The sequence below is a fragment of the Haliotis asinina genome, chromosome 15 (genome assembly GCF_037392515.1).
Source record: "Haliotis asinina isolate JCU_RB_2024 chromosome 15, JCU_Hal_asi_v2, whole genome shotgun sequence".
Taxonomy (NCBI): domain Eukaryota; kingdom Metazoa; phylum Mollusca; class Gastropoda; order Lepetellida; family Haliotidae; genus Haliotis; species Haliotis asinina.
Window position 1 is genome coordinate 51,288,923 of NC_090294.1, and position 23,705 is coordinate 51,312,627.

A 23,705-nucleotide genomic window follows, 5' to 3' on the forward strand; every position below is an offset into this window, starting at 1 on the left:
GAGCAAGTGCTGACGCCAAGTCTCTCCCTTCGTGTGGAAAGGAAGCTTGCGGAGGTTCAAGACCTGCTGCTATGTAGGCCCTGCTACTGTTGCTAAGGCGAGTAGAAACACTTGTGATCCAGACGTGAAGCTGGAAGACGTGATGTTGAATTGCTGTGTGTTTGTATGGTGTGCAGATTGATAAGTAGGTTCTTCCACTCTGGCAGTTGTAGTGTTGGTTGTCAACGTGTCAATGTCCTTGATACTCATCTTATAGGTGTGAGCTTTGTTGGAGTTGTTTGACGGTGAGACGAGGTCCAACTTGTTCATAATCCACGACATGATCTCTGAGTCAAAGAAGGCCTCCTGTTGTGATGGAGATCAGCAGCATCTATCTCTGTCCATACAGGAAACATCAGTGTGATCCTCCTGTCTGTGTGAATCCCTGGAACGACTGTCATTCCATGAATGTCTTCGTACATGCATGCGTGAATCGATGAAGAAGACGAATGATGACGGTGTCTCTGACAAACGGGGGATGTAGACAGAGAACACTTGCGGCTGTATAGGGATCTATGAGTGTGAGCACTCTGCAAATCAATATAAGGAGCTTCATCCAGACTGCAACAAGACGCTACAGCCGATGGTGATGATTTCTCTGAACGGGAGCGTGCATATGATCCCTCCTCTTCATCCGAAGGACCTAGTGCAGCCGATGGACCGTGACGTTGAGCGACTGTCGTTTCCATTCCTCTTCAAAACAGCAATCCATCAAACTCATCATACGAGTGGTAAACCGTTGCCTGAAGAGGCTGGTGTCCAGCGCATGCAGCAGTGGTTGATTTCGCAGAAGCATCTGACGCGCTGAATGTAGACATTGTAGATGTCTGCATAGAAAGTAGACTCTCTAAAGGTTGCAGTGTTGTTGTTAACATAGTTGATGAAGGTCTAGCAGATGCTGAACGTTGATAAAAAGAGTGGTGATGATCTGTGCCTCAGGAAGTAGTGGAGGTTCGTCATAGATGTGACATTCATCAGGACTGGCTAAGCCATAGAGTGTAGTTTCAGCATTGATCGAGTAGTTGAAGACTTGGTCTTAGCCGATGACGATGACTTCAACTTCTCAGGCTGAGCTCCCGATTCTGACGATGTCCTCTTCTGTGATCTATACTAAAGTCTCACTGGTATCTCGACCATGCCCCAGGGTACGTTTGGCTGATCACTAAAATTATGAATGTCAGCTGTGATCAGGGTATGGTCACTAGATGCAGAATCAACCGATTTATTAGACATGACTTGAGAGAGTCTATGTTGTTTGCCCTCAGCATGCCTTTGAAAAGTATATAAATATAATGCAAATTTGAATCAGATAAATTCCTACAAAGTTCACAGTGAACAGTAGAAGAACATATAGGTTTGCATGAAGGTCATGATATATCGTTTTCTGAGTGAGCAACTCAAAGATGTCTGCATCAGAGGCTCATAATCTTCACTGATGAGGTGCCACAATGCTACATTAAGATCCGTTCTTTGCCCTTGACAGAGACACAAGATACTGTGACCATAATGGAACAGCAACAGCTCAGCACAAGTCAGCATCTGCCTCACGATGATACCCAGACTCGCTGAACCTCACAACAGGTTGTGTAAATTTAGTTTCAAATTTTCCAATCCGATGTGAAAAATTTTACAAGGTAAAACATCACGTTATGAATCAATAATTACAGGTGGATACCACATCAGAGAACAAACATATGCATATAGAACGATAATAGCATAACTGCAACCAAATCAATGCATAATCAAACCAAAATACAGCAATAGAAGGACCCCAGGTGCATGTCAAGCACTGTACATGATGTCGACACTGATTACAATACGCAAACGGTCACCTGAAACAAGGTGAAAAAACGTGCAGTAATTCACAAAATGTTGATAATATTTGTTTCAATTATGATTAATAATAGATTGATAAAGGCATTCAAAGCAGAATTTGGGCTAAATATCTGAAAATAAACTAAAGTTAAACAGTCTAGGGACCCAAGAAACATCGCCCAACCGTCCACCACTCAGGTGATTAAGGAGAGAGTGAGGATTGGCATGTGTATGGCGACATGGGTGCTTCCAGCGAGAAAAGGTAGGTGGCTCAAGGTGAGTGATTGTATGTTCACTTTTAGAGAATTTGAAGGGATTCAGGTTTCCACTGCCTTTTAGAAGGAAGGCAAGATAAGCAAAAAACCATGAGTCAGGATAAGGAAAAATTATAGATTTCAACAATAATTATTTTTCCTTATCCCGACTCATGCTTAATTGCTTATTCTCCTCTTCCTGGCGAAGGTATCGGAATACCTGAAATCCCTTGAAGTTCCCTTCCAAAAGAAGCGGATGTGAAATCACACTCACTCAAGTATTACCTCCCTTTCCCTCCACATGGTCAGCTGACCGCCATGATACTTCACTCACTCCCTATTGCCCGACGAGGGCGGCTAGAAACACCTGGGGTCCCGTATACGGCGATGTCTTTCATTCTTTCAGTTTTTTATAACTAAATTTGTGCTGTATACGTTTTTTGGCTCATATATATTTGTTATTATTATACAATTTTGTATTCATCATGTCTATTTCTAACACGTGTTTCGTCATGTTTTCAGTGCAGATTATGGCTGTTGGCGGTTGACCCGCACGTACTTTGCCCAGTGTGTAAACCTTTATGTTCTGCTCATGCTCGTTGTATATTTTCCCTTAAATTGTCTGAAGCAGAATTCTCATTATATTTACGGTCTGTTCATAGACGTGCTAGAGATAAGCAACGTCATCTTGCATTAGTCATGTCTAAAGCTAGTGAAATAAAGTTGGGTAACTGTTTAATTGTTGATGCTGAGATTCATTCCAGCAAGAAGGCAGCCATATCTCCAAGGTTGTGTCCAGGGTTGGGCGAGTCCCCTCCCAACACTCAGAAGAGATCATCCTTTGAGACAGAAACGTCTCAGACTAAGAAAATTAAGAAGTTGAAGTCGTCATCTGCAAGATCATCGCAGAATCATCCCTCGCAGATGAAGAAGTCATTCGGGGAGGAGAAATTGTCACTTTAGGAGAAAGTCAATACTTTGACGAGTCTCCGTTAATGATACGGAGTGAAGACACCATGCATCGGACAACGGCAACTAGATCGACACTGACAGCATCTTCAACACCTCAGAACACATCTCAACTACAACAGACATTGCAGATGTCGACTGCATTCAGGGGCATCGTAGACAACTCTTCAACACAGTCGTCAATACATGCACCGCATGCATTCGATGCAGGCATCTTCATGCAACAATTTACAACGCAGATGATGAATCTCATTGAAAGAAGATTGGAAGAGGAATGACGACTGCACTCGTCAATGATGTGGACTGTGAATCAGCGAGAGCATTCATCTAGACATCTAGGCACTCACATCTGAGAATGAAGAGGAGGTACATGCACGCAAGCACTCCAGAAGATCCAGGTCCCGATCATCGGGTCGCAGTACAGAGAAGGCAGGGATCGAAATGCAATTTTTTTCAGGAGTGCCTTAAGGCACCCACACTGAAATTTAGGTGTGCCCTGCGACAGTGGAGTGTGCCCTCTAAAATTCAAACATAATAAAAGACTTAATCACACTATAGTGTTACTTTATTTCTTAGTTGTGTGTGTGTGTGTGTGTGTGTGTTGTAAAAAGTTTACATAATTTAGATGTTTCCTTTTCATTGAGATTAACTATCCCCTTCTCAATTTCTGACTGGCCAGGCTTAATCTGTGAAGCATACTGAGCATTCAGTGCAAGTATGTGTTCATCATTTGCCACATGGGTTTCTAATTTACTAGTTCTAAATCCCCGTGAACCTGTCACAAAATGATTTGGTTTTCCATCCCTTCCAATAGAACGGCCAAATTCCAAACACACTTTACAAAATATCAAGTTCTTTTCTCTGTCACAATTGAACCAATTCCTGTATTTCGGTAAAAGCCAATTCTGAGGAATGCCACGTGTATGTTTAGCATTATCGCCAGTCGTATCACATTTCTTGACACCATCAACACTGGTATCGTTTTCAGGAATGTCAGATACATTACGAGATATTTCTTCAACTGAAGCCCCTGTGTTGACGCTATCTGATTTATCAGAAACATTTGTTTGTGGTTTAAAGAAGCTTAAAATTGTTTTAGATTTAACACTCTTCTTTGACATGATTCCGTCGTCTGCTAACAGCTTGCCGGCTAGTTACCTCGTGTTGTAAACATCCTATCCCATAATTCAATGCAGCTTTGAAACGTAATATTCTGACATGCGCAAATGAAACCAAAATGGCGGCGCCCATACAACACGCTGACAAATGAAATAATATATACCAGATGTTGTATTTCTCACCATGATAAGAGTGAAAAGTAATTATTTTGTCAGTTTGATGGTCAGACAATAATTTACAGACGGTAAATCTATTTTTCAGGCGTGCCGTAATGGCACCGACTTGTAATTTTATCCGTGCCCTTTTCAATTTATCCGTGCCGAGGGCACGCAAACAGGGGGAATTTCGATCCCTGGAAGGACATACCCACACTGAGTGAGTGCACTCACACCAGTAGCTATACTCGGGTGAGTGATTTCACACGCTCGCATGAGTGTACTGGTGGATGGACTCGTCAGCGGAGAAGGTCTCCTTCAGTCTCCCCTATTCATAGAAGACGTCATATGCAGTCATCCTCCCCTTTGGACTTTGACTCACACAGTCGGGATCGTTGGCGATCTATGAATTTGTCATTCTCTAGGAAGAATGATGTTAGACATCAACGTGAATTATCACCGGAGGAAGTCTTATTTTCGGATTCGGAAAACACATAATGGATCACAGATGGTTTAAACCTGGCTTCCCCATCTAAGGATACCAACGAGCTCAACACATTCAAGATGAAGAATGACGGCATTGATACGTTAACATTTCTGTCGATACCTCCTGTACCTACGATACCTGAGACTTTGTCTTCAACGTTCAAGACAGCAACCAAGTTTCAACAGGAACACGTGCCGCCATATTACGCATGTCATTTCCCTTTTCATAATATGGAACCATTTATCAGAGCGCCTGAGGTCGACGAAGGCTATAAAGTCATCAACCCAGCTCGTAGTAAATTTTACAAGGTGGAAGACAGAAGACTGGCGCAACTGCACACTACTACGAGGCGAGCCTTTTTCGGATTAGCTCGATCTAGAGCTATCAACGAGACTCATCGCTTAGTTTAGCAATCCAGTAAATGAGGAAGAGAGGATGATCCTGTAGGCACTCGTTACACAGACGAACGATCAGAAGTTAATGGCTGAACATCTAGCATCTACCACTGCGGGAATTAATCTACTTCGTAGGCAGGGGCTCCTGTCTGCCACCCCATGGAGTGAGAACTTCACAAAACCCTTCTATCAAGGCCCATGGTCTGCACCTACGGTATTCAACGGAAGGAATGAAGGGGAACCATGATTGTTTACTCAAGATTCAAGGGAAGTTATGATGATAAAATCCATCAACACTTTAACTTCTGTCCTTTAACAGACAAAAAATGTTACACTAGCAAGTTTTCCAGGGATCAAAGAGCAAGGGACAAGAAATTCGAACACACCTGTAGAGGTTGCAGATTCTTTGAATAGAGTCTTCCTTGGGGTACTTATAAGCATTAAAATGTGTACAAAACAAAAACAACGTTTTTGTCTTGTGAGACCACCCCTACCGGGCCCCCTGGACCCGTGACAGCCAAGAACAGGTAACTCCAAAGCTATAGTCTCAAACCAAACACTTCTGTTCTGTAACAAATACAGACAGAATGTGGGGAGGAGGGTGGTCCTACCCCAAGGATGACTGAATCTGCAACCTCTACAGGTTTGTTTGATTCTCTTTCATAGGGATCCTCCTTGGGATACTTATATGCATAAGTCAGACTCCTAAAGACTGATCTTAAGGAGAGGCATTCTGTCTGCCTATAAACCAGACACAAGATGACAGCCTTTACTACAGACAGTAAGTAACAAGGAATCACATTTACCTGGTCATGTGACTATTTTTGTCTCATGGCAGGGTACGGAAATAACGGAAATATGTCAAGATATTGACACTATATGCCAATTTGCCGACCGACCCCACCCCCTCCACAATTTTTCTTGTAGAAAACGGGAGCCAGGACAGGCGACTGTTACAATTGAGAGAACACTCTCTCTGGCACCTGCGAAGGTGCTAGGGAAGTCTCAAAGCAGTATAGACCAAAAATACCGCCAACATGATAGAGCCCACCGGGATAAAAGATGGAAAGTATATGTTAAAACAAAATCACCAGTCTGATTGTTTCAGCTACATTGTCAATGATCTATTATCAATTGTGAGGTAGGGCTCAATCAGCTAGAGACTTCGAACCCTGCCCACTGGTGAGAACTGACTGTCACACTCGCTGGATAGTCTGTCCAGCTGGTAATGATGGATGAACGTGCTTGGCCAGCTCCATATTGCCACGGAGCAGATCTCCTCAATGGACAGGGCTGCCGCATACACCTTAGACGTTGCCACTGCCCTAACTGAATGACCCTCCAAACCTTCAGGGGTGTACAACCTTTCAAGGTGTATCCATACAAATGGCAGAGACAAGCCACCTAGAGGTGGTCTGCTTGTTCGCCGGAAGGCCAGCCTTACCACCACCATAGCAGAACAGCTGATCATTCTTACGAATGTCCTTTGTTCGTTTGATATAAGACTTAAGGGTCTTGTGGACATTTAAGATGTGAGCACGGTAAGTATCTGGCAATCTGATGCTCACTCTATCTTTGTGGGACACAGTCAATCCCGGGTTAACAGACATAGCATGTTTGTCGCTTACCCATCTGCCAGAAGTTACCGCCGCAAGAAAAGCAGTCTTCCATGTCAACAGCTGGAGGGAAAGAACCGACAGGTTGAGAAATAGAATACCGGACAACCAATCAAGAACGATTGGTACGTCCCACGGGGGACTAACCCGCCGGGTAGCCGGACGGATCCTGTCCACCACGCCTGCTAGAAAGCGCTGATCTAGAGGGTGCTGCCCCAACAATGCACCGTTAACAGGTATATGGACTCCAAAACAGACACTAAATCTGCAGAAAAGGGATCGAGAATCCTACCTGTTGACACACCAGCGTGCATAACAGGCCCACGTTTGTCGAATTACTCCACGAAGCCAGAATTGTGTCTGCAACTGGTGCAGGAATTCCCCTCGCTTGGAGGCAATTCTGGGCAGTGGCTAGGCCACCCACTGAATCCTGGGATTGGGTGCGGCACTCAGTTCTAAGATAGAAGGTCCGGTCGAAAGGGTAACAGTACAGGAGGCTGGGCCAGAAACCTTATGATTACCGGAAACCAGGAGCACATGTAGTCGAGCTGGTTGTGCAGCCAGCTGCGAGAGGACTCGAGAGATCAGAGGAACTGGGGGGAACGCCCACAGAACTCCGTCCAATCGAGCAGAAAGGCGTCATTGGTTGGAAACCAGCTTTGGGCCGACCAAAAGAGCACAAGTAGTCGAGCTGGCTGTGCGGCCAGATGTGACAGGACTCGAGGGATCAGAGGAACTGGTGGGAACGCCCACAGAACTCTGTCTGTCCAGTTGAGCAGAGAGGCGTCGTTGGCTATCGCCCTTGGATCTGGTATCTGGGAGTAAAACATAGGAATCAGGGTTTGTCGCCCCAGAGGCAAACAGATCTATCTGGAACGACCCAAACAACTGGGAGATAATCCTGAATATCCCCCGATGTCACATTCACTCTTGTGGGCCTAGTATACGTCGCGAGAACGTGTCTGCACAAACGTTATCTATGTCTAGGAAATAAACGGGTAACACCCGAATGTTGAACTGGTCGCACCACAGCAGAAACTGCCACGCCTCCTGAAGGAGAGACGGAGACACTGTGCCAACTTGCTTTAGGATATACGTCATAGCGGCCTGGTTGTCCATCTCCAGACGATCCACTTGACCCCATATTGACTCCATGAAGCTCTCGAACACCCGGCGGACTGCTCTCAATTCCAACACATTGATATGGAGGGTGACTTCCTGCTCGGACCAATGGCCCAAGACTGATAGTTCGCCCAGGTCGCTCTCCCCCATCCCCCCGGCCTGTGAGGGAAGGTCAGGAATCAACCAATCGGGAGTCTCGAGTACCTTCTCGTAGCTCTCCAAGTGGGACAACAACTGGGTTAGTGCCTGTTGAATGGGTCGCATCCCCAACCTCGCATGCCACACCACGTCCACTGTAGCTGCCATATAGCCCAAAAGATGAAGCCAAGTTCTCGCTGTGGCCCTGGGGGACTCAATGAACTAAAAAACAACCCTCTGGACTGCGGTCACAATGTGGTCTGGGTCTAAGGAAACAATCCCCTGTGCTGTATTGAACTGTGCTCCCAAGAACACCAGATCCTGCGTAGGGGTCAGGTCTGATTTCTTGAGAATGATGATCCAGCCGAGCTTCAAAAGGATGTCCATCACTTGCTGTGTGGAATCTTGTGATAAGAGGTGCCCTAAGGTCCTCAAGAGTCAATCGTCCAGGTACGGATGAAAACATCTGCCCGTGACATGGCTAGCTGAGCTGGGTTCAACATAAGTTTGGTGAACACCCTCAGCGCCGTAGAGATGCCAAAGGGCAGAACCCGAAACTGATAACACCTCCCGTCAAAAGAAAACAGAAGGTATTTCTTAAACTCGGGGTGTATCGGAACATGGAGGCAAGCGTGCTTGACATCGATTGACTTGAGCCAATCCCCTGTCTCTACGGAGGTGATCACTGAACGCAGTGTCTCCTTGAAGGACGGAACCTCTATGAGCTTGTTCAGCCCTCTGAGATTCAGAAGGGGTCTGAACCCTCCGTCCTTCTTGGTCACAAGGAGGTACGTGGAATAAAACCTGTCTTCTTGTTGACCTTCCGGAACCACCTCAACGACTGCCTTGTCCAGTAAAGACTGGACCTCGGCACCAAAGACCTCTGCTTTTTTTCAGGGAGAAAGAGACATATGCCAAATACCGGAGAAGCTCAGAGGGTCTCACTTCCACTGTGGCATGTGACCATCCCTGACTGTGGACAGAAACCAGGGATTTGATGTGGAAGCCTGCCATTCCGAAAGGAACAGTGACAGCCGGCCGCCTACAGGGACGTTTGGCAGAAGGCAATGCAGCCCAACTGTCGGCAGGTCTCCCCCTTTGCCCTTACCTTTTGCCCTCTTGCTTTGTGTTGTAACGGGGCAGCCCATTTTGCACCATCCTTTGTCGGCGCCAAAGGGTATGACGAAGCAAGAGTGGGAGGCCATTGGCAAGATGAAGAGGGTTGCTCTAACAAGGGCTTTGAGTAATTGAAAATGTTGAAAGCCTCCGCGGCCTCCCACACAACCTGCAAAGCCTCAGGGAACAGGGAGAACCCCAAGGTACAGGGCAATGCAAGAAGTGCCTGCAGTGTAGCGGGAGAGTACCTAGCTACGGAAAGACATGGCCGACGGAAACCCATGACGGCACCCATCATTTGACTGGCACAGCACCTAATGCTGTCCTGCGTCAGATGAAAATGCACGTCTGTAAGCTGCTTCCCGAACACTGTCGACGAAGAGTCGTCAACAGCGCTTCCTTGGTCCATCAGCTGTCCCTGTAAGGCCGCACACCTATATATTTTCTCGAAGGAACGATAGGTGGACATAAGCACTGGAGCAGAAGCTGAGAAGGGAAGCAGCTGCCGGGCCTGCCTGGCCGAAGCCAAGGAAGAGGAAATAGGCCCTTCCAGGGTGACCGTGGCGTATGCACAGTTGTCCACCACGGCGATTCGAAAAGTGCATCCTCATCGACGGCCGACTCAAGTAGCTGCCGGCCCTGCCAGGCTGAAGCCAAGGAAGAGGAAGAAGCCCCCCCCGCTCCCCTTCGCAGGCAGGCCTCAGCGACTTTGGTAGCTGCAAAGGCCTCCCCAGGGAGCCGAAAGTCAGGCTTGGCAACGGGGATAGCCACCTGAGACAGGACTTCGGCAATCTTTTCTCGCACCTGCCTCAGTGACGAGCCAAACGAGTATGTGACCTCTGACTTGAACTTCTCCCCACCCCCTGCCAAATATGAGGGAGTCGAAGGACTGAGAATAGCTGAGACACTTGACTCGCCCCTGCCAGAGCCCAAACCAGGTCGGAGGAGCCCAGGGAGAGGAAGGAGTGCTGAGACACCCAGAGGCATGGGTCAAGCTAGAGCTGATTGCCCTCGGCATATCCAAGATAGTGGCTGATCCACTTAATGGTTGCCCCGAGGGAGGAGCGTTCCCCAAGCCAAAGCCTGCTCCCCCAGCCACCGCCTTAAGTAGGTTGGTGTATAATAGAAAATTATTAAAATCTAAATATTTTAGATATTTAAATACTTACCTTACCATAGGTCTTATGCATATTACCTCAAGCTTCGCTAGAAGAGATCAGACAGTCTTTGATTCGCCATTCCCTGGATGGCTACCTCATGTAATCTAGTCACGGAAGTGACGTGATCTCCCCACTCGCGCGAGAGCGCAGAATCCAAAATTCACTTTTACCGCCAACCGGAAGGTACGAAGAGTCCAAAGTGGGGAGGAGCATCCAGCGTTGGGAGGGAGTCACCGCCCGATGGTAAGGTAAGTATTTAAACATCTAAAATATTTAGATTTTAATAAATTTTTAACTTACCTTACCATAGGTCTTATGCATATGGCTTCGACAGATGGATGGTGGTGTGGACTCCGGAGTACCATTCCTCAGCAAACAGTGCACATGCATCAGGAGAACTTGGGAAACCAATGCCAACGGTCTCAGGATAACACCTGGAACAGGACAAAGAGTAACCCAATAGAACTCCAAAGAAAAACCGACGCACCCTGAGGGTGAGGTCAATCTTAAGGCCAACAGTAAGTAACAGCGTTATTACATAATGGGCGAACGGTTGGGTAAGATGCTGAGCAACCACCAGTGGACCAAATGACTGTAACCCCTCCACATCTTCAACTGCCAGGTCCCTCAAGTAGTGGGAAGCGAAGACAGTTGATGATTTCCAGAAACAGCCGTCCATGATCTGCGCTACAGTGCAATTTCGATGGAGGGCCATTGTAGACGTCAAAGCCCTTATCTCGTGCGGGTTATTTGCTACCGGATGAGGCAGGGGCTTGTCGTCGTAGGCAGCCAGGATTGTCGATCTGAGCCAAAGGGCAATCGTGTTCCTGTTTACCTCTCCTTGGCAGGTCGACGCAAATGGGATGAACAGTCTTTTGCGGGACCATCTCCTAGAGGCTGACCTATTAATGTAACATCTCAGAGCTCTGACCGGACATAGCAGTTCCTCCTCCAAGTAATGATGACCCAGGATTGTAGACAAAGGAGGGATGGAAAATAACCTGTTGGGCTGCCCGGGAAGCGGGTTCTTAGCCACAAAGTCCCATAGCAGATCCAAATGGACTCGTCCGTGCCTTGACTGTTCAAAGTGGATCTGTGTGACGTCAAGAGCATGGATCTCACTGACTCTAGCCGCTGTCGCCAATGCTAGTAGGAAAGCCGTCTTCTTGGATAGGTGTTGAACAGAGGCTTCCTCTAACGGCTCATACGGCGGTCCTCTAAGATGTTGTAGAACGACATTAAGATCCCAGGCTGGAGGACGAAACTTGGCCTTCTGGTCTTCCAGCTTGAAAGCTTTGATAAGCGCAATAAGTTCCGGTACCTTGGAGATCTGTTTATCTGACTTGATCGCAAGGACAGACTTCAGTGCTGACAGATAGGTGCCTAAGGTACTGCCTCTGAGATGTCTAAAGTTCCGTAGAAAGAGAAGGAACTTTGACACAAACTGAGGGGATGCTGCCATAGGATTTTGAGATCTTTGTGCGCAAAAATTCTCGAACGAGCGCCATTTGTCGTCATATAGGGATCGGGTAGAAACTCTATGCGCGCGAACTATAATGCTCGCCACGTGCATGGAGTAGACCTTAGCCTTTAACGCCCTCTGCAAATGACCCATGCGTGAAGATGGAATCGCAGTGGATCCGGATGCAGTTGTCGACTGTGTGGATGCCGAAGTAGATGCAACCACTCTGGAAGTTTGTATGGTTCTCCGCTTGCGAGCCGTCGAAGGTCGGGGAACCATGGCCTGGCTGGCCACCAAGGTGCGACCAAAAGCTGTCGCAGGTTCTGAGTCTGCTTGACCTTAGCGACCACTTCTGAGAGAAAGGGCTGGTGGTGGAAACGTGTAAGAGTCCAGACCTTCCCACGACAGGGACATCGCGTCAATCGCTCACGCCTCCAGGTCCATAAAGTGACTGAGTGGAAACCCTGTGCTCCTGGGCAATTAACTTCGCCACTTGAGATGAGTACCCCTTGGTCCTCAAGACTTTCACAGATGGTCCAGGTGCAAAGATGAAACCGCGACGGAACCAGGTGCAGTGTCCTATTGTGAGGATGGTACAACAATTGGTCCCACTCTGGAAGCCGATTATTTGAAACATCTCTCGACACAACATATTCTCCGTTGGTGATAGACATAGGGAGTGAGATAAGGCATCTGCCATGAAGATGCAGGACCCTGGTATGTGAGATACTTTATTTTGGAGGAACCCAATAGAACTCCAAAGAAAAACCGACGCACCCTGAGGGTGAGGTTAATCTTAAGGCCAACAGTAAGTAACAGCGTTATTACGTAATGGGCGAACGGTTGGGTAAGTTGCTGAGCAACCACCAGTGGACCAAATGACTGTAACCCCTCCACATCTTCAACTGCCAGGTCCCTCAAGTAGTGGGAAGCGAAGACAGTTGATGATTTCCAAAAACAGCCGTCCATGACCTGCGCTACCGTGCAATTTCGATGGAGGGCCATTGTAGACGTCAAAGCCCTTATCTCGTGCGGGTTATTTGCTACCGGATGAGGCAGGAGCTTGTCGTCGTAGGCAGCCAGGATTGTCGATCTGAGCCAAAGGGCAATCGTGTTCCTGTTTACCTCTCCTTGGCAGGTCGACGCAAATGGGATGAACAGTCTTTTGCGGGACCATCTCCTAGAGGCTGACCTTTTAATGCAACATCTCAGAGCTCTGACCGGACATAGCAGTTCCTCCTCCAAGTAATGATGACCCAGGATTGTAGACAAAGGAGGGATGGAAAATAACCTGTTGGGCTGCCCGGGAAGCGGGTTCTTAGCCACAAAGTCCCATAGCAGATCCAAATGGACTCGTCCGTGCCTTGACTGTTCAAAGTGGATCTGTGTGACGTCAAGAGCATGGATCTCACTGACTCTAGCCGCTGTCGCCAATGCTAGTAGGAAAGCCGTCTTCTTGGATAGGTGTTGAAAAGAGGCTTCCTCTAACGGCTCATACGGCGGTCCTCTAAGATGTTGTAGAATGACATTAAGATCCCAGGCTGGAGGACGAAACTTGGCCTTCTGGTCTTCCAGCTTGAAAGCTTTGATAAGCGCAATAAGTTCCGGTACCTTGGAGATCTGTTTATCTGACTTGATCGCAAGGACAGACTTCAGTGCTGACAGATAGGTGCCTAAGGTACTGCCTCTGAGATGTCTAAAGTTCCGTAGAAAGAGAAGGAACTTTGACACAAACTGAGGGGATGCTGCCATAGGATTTTGAGATCTTTGTGCGCAAAAATTCTCGAACGAGCGCCATTTGTCGTCATATAGGGATCGGGTAGAAACTCTATGCGCGCGAACTATAACGCTCGCCACGTGCATGGAGTAGACCTTAGCCTTTAACGCCCTCTGCAAATGACCCATGCGTGAAGATGGAATCGCAGTGGATCCGGATGCAGTTGTCGACTGTGTGGATGCCGAAGTAGATGCAACCACTCTGGAAGTTTGTATGGTTCTCCGCTTGCGAGTCGTCGAAGGTCGGGGAACCATGGCCTGGCTGGCCACCAAGGTGCGACCAAAAGCTGTCGCAGGTTCTGAGTCTGCTTGACCTTAGCGACCACTTCTGAGAGAAAGGGCTGGTGGTGGAAACGTGTAAGCGTCCAGACCTTCCCACGACAGGGACATCGCGTCAATCGCTCACGCCTCCAGGTCCATAAAGTGACTGAGTGGAAACCCTGTGCTCCAGGGCAATTAACTTCGCCACTTGAGATGAGTACCCCTTGGTCCTCAAGACTTTCACAGATGGTCCAGGTGCAAAGATGAAACCGCGACGGAACCAGGTGCAGTGTCCTATTGTGAGGATGGTACAACAATTGGTCCCACTCTGGAAGCCGATTATTTGAAATGTCTCTCGACACAACATATTCTCCGTTGGTGATAGACATAGGGAGTGAGATAAGGCGTCTGCCATGAAGATGCAGGCTCCTGGTATGTGAGATACTTTATTTTGGAGGATCAGACTCGACCACGTCGAAGGGTAGAAACGACAAGTGTAGTAGAAGTCGAGGCCTCCTTGACCCTTGTTTACCTAGAAAGCTACTATTGAGTTGACCGTATGGATCATCAGTAGCTTGTCTCTCGGTGCTGTCAACCAATGATAGACATGCATCACCGCTTTCATCTTCAACTGGGTGATGTGAAGAGATAGAGCTCCACTCTTCCAGAATCCTGCTGCAAGCTCCTTGACTAGATGGGCACTCAATCCTTGGAGAGACGTGTCTACCTAAAGATGGTTGTTGAATGACGGCTCTAATATGTAAGTTCCTACGCAAACATTGACCAGCGAGTCTACCACAGGTGTGGTGTCAAGACGTCCAATGTCGTAAACCTGTCTTGAAATCATGATCAAGAAAACGCTGTCATAGACGTAATAGTAGACGTCTACGTCTGATCATATCCTAAGGTGACGAGAGCAAATCGAGTAGACATTATCACTGACATAGTGATAACAGACAGAGTAGAGCTTGCTTTTAACATCGCCTTGAACTTCGACCCCCGAACCTGGGACGGTGATGTGATGAATCAAATCCTGCGGAGTTAGTTAGTCATCTAAGCTGACTTAACAGCCTGATAATGAAGTCCACCCCTCTCAAGATAATCTTGTAAGCCGTAAAGATGCATCATTCTTCGACTTCAGAATAACCACGCTGTTCATTATGAATGTGTTGACATTTCAAGGAAGTCTATTCATAGCTGGCTGTCCAATCAGAAACTGCCATACATCGCTGCACGCCTCCTGATAGGCAGCGTTGAGACAAATGTTACAGGATCTCTATGCTGACTAGAGAAATCCAATGCCGCTGTAGACTGCTAGTCTAGAGTGTAAACGACATCTTTCCAACGTAAATGACTAAGTCACTGCAGACAACTTCCTTACACTAGAATAATAACAACACATTCTGCGCAGGGCGTTGTCCCTCGATGACCAATCAGATCGTAGATGTAACGTCCCTGGGATCCTTCGCAGGGCGTTGTCTCTCGGGGACCAATCAAAATGTAGACGTGACGTCACCGGTGTAGCAGGTAACTGATCAGCATGAAATCTTGTAAACGGTGATACCCTGCTAGCCTGTAGGCTTGACAGTAATCATGCTGTTTGGCGAGCACGTGTCTAAATGAGTAAAGCGCGTGAAAACCCTTCCGCCGCTTGAAACTGAAGTAGACAAATTGCTTTCCAGGTAGATGTGTTGGAATTTTCCCCGAAGATAAATGCTGCCCTCTCTTGTAATAAGAGGTGTAGTTAGGTGTGGCACTTTGTAGTTGTCTCGAAAAATCTTCGTGACAAAATGCGTAAAGCACATGAAAGAAAACTTTCTCCGCTTGAAGTATATGTAGACAAATTGTAACGTAAGGATCTTCGAGGATGCAGCCAGTCCCTCCAAAGGACACCCAGTCTCACGCCTACCAGCATAGGAATATCTGGTACGGTGATCGATCCTCGAGGCGTTGTCTTCACACAAGTCAATCGCCGATGCCGCCGAGGTAGCTGACACCAGCGCAGACAACGGCTTAAGCATCCGCTTGAGTTCAGTCTCAATGGTCACCCGCTTAGAATCATGCACTCTGTAAGATTTACACGCTTTGAAATTCAGATTAGATGACAATTTTGCAAAGACTGCATCTAATACAGCCACGGCGTCCGCCACCATAGGATCAGGCGGGATGAGTAGCTCCGGCGATAAATGAAGTGCTGCAGGGTTGCTGGAATCAGCCGAAGGTGAAGGGCAGTACGGTAACCTGTCAGCAATCCACTCGAAGACAACTGATAGGGGTAGTCAAGTGCCATCACCATCGCCGTCGCCTCCTGCCTCCTCGTCAAAGTCCAGGCCAAAAACCTGTTCTTCCAGGTCCTCCCAGGAAACGGAACTCGAATCACGCCGCAGTGTAGGAGACGAAGTTGATGCATGAGCAGCAGATTCCTTGGACGGGATCCAAGGTGGTTCCGGCGACCGCAAACGCCGAGTTCTAGAGGAGCGTCGAGGTGATATGGACTGGGAGCGCAAGCAATGTCTTCACCTGGTAGTAAAACGAGAGTCCTCATTCAAAGGGCGTCGCGGGGACCGAGAGCGCCGACAAAGACTACTGTGGAGGGTACAGGATCGCCGACTCCCAGGGAACCTGGAACGCGATCTGCGCCGAGAGCGCTCTGCCTCCAAGCCCCGAGCGCGCCCTTCATCCAACTGTCGTTGTCTCTTTCCTGGACAACCTATGCAACACCCTGGGTATACGGTAAGGCGCAGGCATAGGGTCCGGCGTTGGCATAGGCGCTGACGTAGACATAGGCGCTGGTGTCGGGATAGGCGCTAACGTAGACATAGGCGCTGGCGTAGGCATAGGCATAGGCATAGGCACTGGTGCATGCACAGGCGCTGGCGTAAGCAAAGGCGCTGGTGTCGAGATGTCGAGACGCTGACATCGCAGCAGCACCGGGCGTCAGGAGAAAGCTCAGGAACCTCTGGACTTCCGTATGAGACAAGGCATCTGGATGAAAACAGATCCAAGATGGAATCCGAGCGAGGTGGTTCTGGGGACAAACGTACAGGCGTCACAGACGAACGCCCCATCCCAGGCGTCGGCACAGGCGCTGAAGGTGGTTGTAAGTCAGGGTCGTCTGGCAGAGATCCCAACGACGATGCTGGAGACGACAACCTTCTCTTCTGCTGTGAAAAATGCTTCCTCTTAGCCGCAATAAATTTCTTGAAATCCGCCACCAATAACGCCTGGCACTACTGGCAGTGTCCGTCAAAAGAGCAGGCTAGAGACGCACAATCCCGGCACCAAGGGTGGGGATATTCGCCGATTCCTGCCCCTAGCAGATAGTGAAAAACTGGGGAGACATACACAGTTAAGTGCAACAAACAAACATAACAATGCGTTGAAACCAACGCTAGGAGGTAGAAAAAACACCCCTATACCAGAAATGCAGCACCAACGCACCCCGACTGTAAAGTAGGCACGCCCGTAAGCTCGTGACAGCGAAGGCCAAACAACCAAATAGGCTGCCTGCGTACATCGCAACGTGGCATGAAAAAACATATAAATGCAGTGAAACATGGGCAAAAAAACTAATCGACATGGAAAATCACATGGAGGAAGAAAAAACCAGCAAGATATAATACCCCCACGGATGCCATGCCGCTCTCACACACGACGCGGGCGAACCCATCCCGAAGTGAGAGAAAAAAACAACACGAGGTAGCAAAGTAAGTGCAGTTAAAAGATTACTTACCTTAACACGCACACCTAAGGGATACAAACCATACCTACCCGTGAGAAAACAAATTTATTGAACCACAAAGTAGGTAAACTAAGCGAACCAAACACGTCCGAACAGACGAACGCTAGAAGCAAAAGTGAATTTTGGATTCTGCGCTCTCGCGCGAGTGGGGAGATCACGTCACTTCCGTGACTACATTCGTAGATTACATGAGGTAGCCATCCAGGGAATGGCGAATCAACGACTGCCTGATATCTTCTAGCGAAGCTTGAGGTAATATGCATAAGACCTATGGTAAGGTAAGTTAAAAATTCCGCTTGTCTGGATTTCCGCATCTGTGGAGTAAATCCAGCTCACTCCTCGCATGCTTGGTCGTGGTGGTGGCACTCCACCAGACACCTAAGGCAGGCATCATGAAGATCCTAAGCAGGGATCGTATATTTGTATGTAGAGCAGACTTTAAACTCAAAAACAAACAAACACAACCTACTAACGAGCGTAATGTAACATAACATGAAACAAACATGCATGGGTGACAAGCTAACTAATACTATGTACGTAGACTAGTGACACCAAAGTGCCAACAACAACAACCTAACACGTGAAAGGTTGAAGAAATATGATAATAATGCGTATTAACAACTACCAGCTGCATAATACTCTTAATTATAGAGACCTGCCAAAACAACAGACTTCCCTTAGTACATGGTAAACATGTTGGCGGGAAAAAATTCATGTCTGCCATCTTGACAGGCCACATGGCAAGCAGGTGGGGACAAGAAATAGTTACAACATGTCTAGACATATAGCACTGTGAAAACGACTTCTAGAGCACCCATGTGGCTGTATTCTCGTGTCGGGCAATTAAAGGAGAGAGTGAAGTATCATGGCGGTCAGCTGACCATGTGGAGGCAAAGGGAGGAAATACTTGGATGAGTGTAATTTTACGTCCACTTCTTTTGAAAGGGAACTTCAAGGGATTTCAGGTGTTCCACTATCTTCGACAGGAAAGGAAGAGCAAGCAATTAAGCATGAGTCAGGATAAGTATAAAATATCAATTTTATTCAGAAAATTACATTTACATCACGACGATAAAAAAATACAATCCAAAAACTGAATACAAACCAATATAGTTTACAGGACTAAAATATAAGTGAGTGAGTGAGTTTAGTTTCACGTCGCACTCAGCAATATTCCAGCTATATGGCGACGGTCTGTAAATAATCGAGTCTGGACCAGACAATCCAGTGATCAACAACATGAGCATCGATCTGCGCAATGGGGAACTGATGACATGTGTCAACCAAGTCAGCTAGTCTGACCACCCGATCCCGTTAGTCGCCTCTTATGACAAGCATAGTCACCTTTTATGGCAAGCATGGGTTGCTGAAGGCCTATTCTACCCCGAGACCTTCACGCTTCACTAAAATATAAGCAAAAACATATCACCGTATAGGGACCCAAAGTGCCCCCTACCGTTCTTGTAGGGTGATGAAGGAAAGAGTGACAAGCATGGTGAGTCATATGACCGCATTGGAGGGAAAGGGAGGCTTCAAGGGATTTCAATTGTTCCACTATCTTTGCATAGAGGGAGGAGATAAGGAAATAAGCAAGCATGAGTCAGGAAAAGGAAAAATAACACATTTCATTGCCAGTGTGATCTACTCCACAGGTAGGTGCAGATATCAACACCATGTTATAAAGATAATTACTGATACAGGTAACAAGTGTTACAATTTCTTGTGACCTTGACCTTTTCGGCTATAGTATTCCACCTGTACGGTGGGCATGTGTAAATAATTGAGCGAAAGAGGATGTTTTCTAACCCAGGTGCCCTTGGATGCCACACCAAGGTTCCTTGGAATGCCAGTCTGGAAACATGGCTATACATTAGTGTTACCTTCTATCTGAGTTTCTCTGATGACTCGGGGAGAGATGGGGTGGTGGTGTGAGGACCCTCCTTCTGTCAGCGATAGGTGGGGAACCTGGTCTACCTCCACCTGCCATTGGCTTGAACTTGTACCTCTGCATCCATGGCAACACACACTTCAGGTACTAGCAACTTACATTTTTAAAGAAAATGGACTATGCGATGGCAACAGAATAATTTCCTAAGACGGATGTAGCACCTGCAAACACTTAAAAAATCAGGATTCAAACCTTCTGATCATGCTGAGCAGTTGCAGTGCCAGTATTGAGGAAACAGCTAAGTGAAATTTCAGTATCATTGGCTGAGTGGTTTCTAAAGAGCTTCTGTCAACACTACTGATACCAGGCCAACAGTCATGACTGTCAAAGGACTATTTGTAAACCCTCAGTAGAAAACAAGTTGTCATTCAAAATATTTGCCATGTACTTCATTACTGATGATGTAAAGCAGGTCATTAAGATTATAGCATGAACAGTGATGTACCTGAGCTCCCTCTGAGCACTGTGTGATGAGTGACACACCACTCGAACAGGTGACTTCTCAAAGCCCATGACCACGTCTACCTCGGCCTTGTGTGGAGAGAGGGTCTGTCGAGAAGCATCCAGAACCAAAACCTGCTTGTCCTGCATGGAGTGAGTGAGTGAGTGAGCGAGCGAGTGAGAGAGCCTGGTTTCATGGTGCTCACCAGAAATGGGCTTGACATATTCCCCCATGTGGGAAATTGAAACCAGATCTTAGGTGTGACGAATGAATGTTTAACCAGTAGGTTACCCCCTCTGTACACAAACCACAACAATTAATCGAACCAAATCCTGACTTTTAAAAGAGTTGGTTACATTCAATGAAGTTTTGACAGACCAGTAAGTACAAAACCCATGATAATGTAAAGGTGAGCAAAGAAGACAAGTCCTTTCAGCTAAAGTGATACATACCTGATCTTCATGTAACAAATAGTATTCTGTTATGTTATGTTATCTCAACAGAAAACATGACTGGTGCCTGATCAGTCAGGACAGGTAAGTGAGTGAGTTGGGTGGAACGTACATATACTGCTACATATGGAGCCATGTTTCCTCCATTTACTGGAATCACTAACTAGAGCAACAGCTTACCTTACGGAGTTGAGGGAAGTCAATCTCAGAGTCTGAGAGGTCAAGGCTGTCCTGCGGGGCACTAGGTCGAGGTGACCTGCTCTCTGTCTCCTGAGGAGCTTGTCTGTACACCAAAGTATCACATCAGAATTGTGGACAGATAAAATGGCTAAAGGTAGTGTTATTGTTACAAAGAAACTTTTGCAACTGTGATTATCAATATCGGTTCAGACATCTCTTCCATGAATACATAGAATGCACTAGGACCAAATTCATTCAATGTTTACTGCATACCTCTAATTGAGATAGTTGGTCTTGTTATTATTGTCGAATATTACATACTATGTACTGGTCAGTGTCCTGCAAAAATATCCACAGGGTATATGGGCCAGAAAGAATGCATGGTTTCACACACAGTCTCACAAAATATATCTACTGCAAGTCATCTTACATGTGACGGATTTCATACAGGCAATGGTGAGGGATATTTGAAAAATATGTAGTCAGTGTTTTCAAAAAGTATCATTAACATACTACAGTGACACCTACTTGCGTGGTGTCAGGATAATTTCTGTTTGTTTAGGGGCCTCATAACCTGAAATAAAATGAAACACAGATATAAATCTACATGATCACATGCAGGGAGGGCATGAAGTGAAAGATGCATTCCTTGCCCTATCATTGAGAGTGCTGACTCTTGGTCATGTGGACATGGTGCTTGACACTGATCAGAAGCAGTGGTTCAATTCCCATGGACTAAGAGACCAATGCACATGTCACCACATGAGTGAATCTCACAAGTACAGATAAAGTGCACACAAATCTTTACATATCAGGCCAAATCTGGCTCTCACACACAAAATCATATGTTTTTGACATGCATAAAACAAAGGCCAAAAGCAGAGACTAAAACTGGTCTACCATGCCTTGATGACAAAACAAAAACTATTTTAATATATCAGATTCAGCTCTTCCAGTAGTAGTACACATCTTTAGACTTACTGGAAAGTGAGAGATATAGAGCTGCTTTTAACAGCAATGCAGCTATATAATGGAAAGGAGGCTTGATATGGGAGGAACGCCCCAAGTGATGCAGGTCTGAGATGTTTGGTAAAACCCATGAGCTGAGGCATGGTGCTGACAAATCTGGAAACAGTGTTACATGCTCTGCTTTGTGTTTGAGGCCAACATCACGACACACTGAATTCCAAAGACGCAATATTTAATCTGTGACCTTCAAATGTAAAGACAGGGAAGATTACTCCCGACTAATCATGTGGTTGAGTATACCACTAGAAAATTAAGATCACATAACAACAGTATCTAATCCAGGATTATTAGTTTCTCTTGTAAGGCTGCAACTATTTCAGCAAAGTGTGAAGCATTAGAAATCTGAGTGACCTGATGCAGCTGACATTGCTTGTACAGTATTGCATCTATATGGATGACAAGCAAATCAAACAGCGGCCTGTAAGTTCTACAGCTCACGAAGTATCATATCCATACAGGATTCTTCGATTCTTTTAGACACAACTGCAGGTTGTATCTTATTCTGAAGGACAAAGTGTTGCCTCACCTTGTTGAAGTTTGACCGCTGGTTGAGGTGGTTGACTGGCTCCGGAAACAAGACGACCTTGCGCCAGTCGACGCCTGAAACATCAACAAATGAAGAACTTATCATATCGGGATGTTACGGAAATTGTGTAAAAAAACGTGTGGTGTCGCATCCTCCAAGACAACATCATACGGGCGTTATGTCGGCAAACCCACGTCAGGCCTCCATATCATCATTATCATTATACGTAAACACTCCAAACAAACACAGAATATCATGAGCTTCGAATGAACCCAATGACAAACGCCTATGTTTGTAAAATTGGCAAAATCATAAGACAGGGATCAGATTTGAAATTCTACAATTTAAGACCGTTCCTGCCAACCTGTTTTTATTTTGACCGACATTTGAGAGTGGGGCAGGGCGATATAAAGAACGCTTAGTCCCACCAGTTGACATGGTCAGTCAAGTTTTATCACTGAGCTTGTTCCGTCCTGTTCAATCTTCGCGCCAGGCGCATGCGCCTATTCTGTATCAATTTCCGCTACCAACATTTCCGGGTTTATGCAAGTGGTCCATTTCTAGATATTTTACTTCTCTTCCCACAGTATGGACGATATTAAATTCAAACGAATTGTTCTTATTGTTGATTTCATATGGCTTCTGATAAAAAATATATAATTCTCAAACGATCGTCACGGTATATGATAGAAATCTGGTGCAGTTCCTCATTTTCTGAAACTTAAACGTTACTGTACTTCACAAATATTTTCGACTTCCATGAGTAAGTATTTGTTTCGGGGTCAGTATGGCGGACGAGGACTTTGCCTATAATCTATTCATATATATCTCCTCGATGAATGTGGCCGAATAACAGTTCCAACAAGTTTCGTTAAAGTGATGAAAAACGGCCAAGTCTGATATTTATATGTAACCATTGCATAATGCAGTATATTCTGATATGTTCATTGTTGTTCCCTTTATTATATACATGTGACATCAAATGCTTGGGCTGTTGGGATATTTCTGAACATGACAGAAAGTTGATCGACCTTTCTGTTGAAGTTACCCTACTTGTCACATTCTTGCAGATAGATCTTTATGCATATGTCGAATGTATAATATCATTGGTCGGTCACGGTAAGGTATTTCAAGTTGGGGTGGGTAAATCAGTGAACGTCAATTTGACCGTTATATTGACCAAAATCAGAAGTTTTTTATGCCTACAGAGTAAGTTCCATTTTCTACCATAGTCACGTGTTCTCACCTCTCCTGGCCAAAGTCAAAGAAGCTACTAAATATACCTTTGAACAGCGTGCATACAATAAAATCAAACTGCATATGTAGCAAGTGCGATCTTTTTTCGTGAGTGCGGCGTTCTTGTACCGTTATACGGATTCTTGTACCGTAACCAAACATTCTATAGTTTGTCTATACTGACTTCCAAAATGCCTCTCAAAGATGTAATTCACATACATTCGCGAAGCTTGGAATCAATCATATGACTCAGATTACATTTTTCC

General features: G+C 46.2%; 1 protein-coding gene across 1 annotated transcript in view; it reads right to left on the bottom strand.

Moving 5' to 3' along the window:
• Positions 1-22,723, bottom strand: part of LOC137265822 (HAUS augmin-like complex subunit 8) — a 40,250-nt gene extending 17,527 nt beyond the window's left edge. Inside the window, exons 1-6 of the mRNA XM_067801286.1 lie at positions 22,568-22,723; positions 22,204-22,277; positions 21,177-21,222; positions 20,649-20,751; positions 20,020-20,159; positions 19,507-19,631 (exon numbers count right to left, since the gene is read on the bottom strand). Of these exons, the coding sequence (XP_067657387.1) occupies positions 19,507-19,631; positions 20,020-20,159; positions 20,649-20,751; positions 21,177-21,222; positions 22,204-22,277; positions 22,568-22,641 (562 nt within the window). The 5' untranslated portion in view covers positions 22,642-22,723. The remainder of the gene's footprint in view (positions 1-19,506; positions 19,632-20,019; positions 20,160-20,648; positions 20,752-21,176; positions 21,223-22,203; positions 22,278-22,567) is intronic.
• Positions 22,724-23,705: the final 982 nt, after the last annotated feature.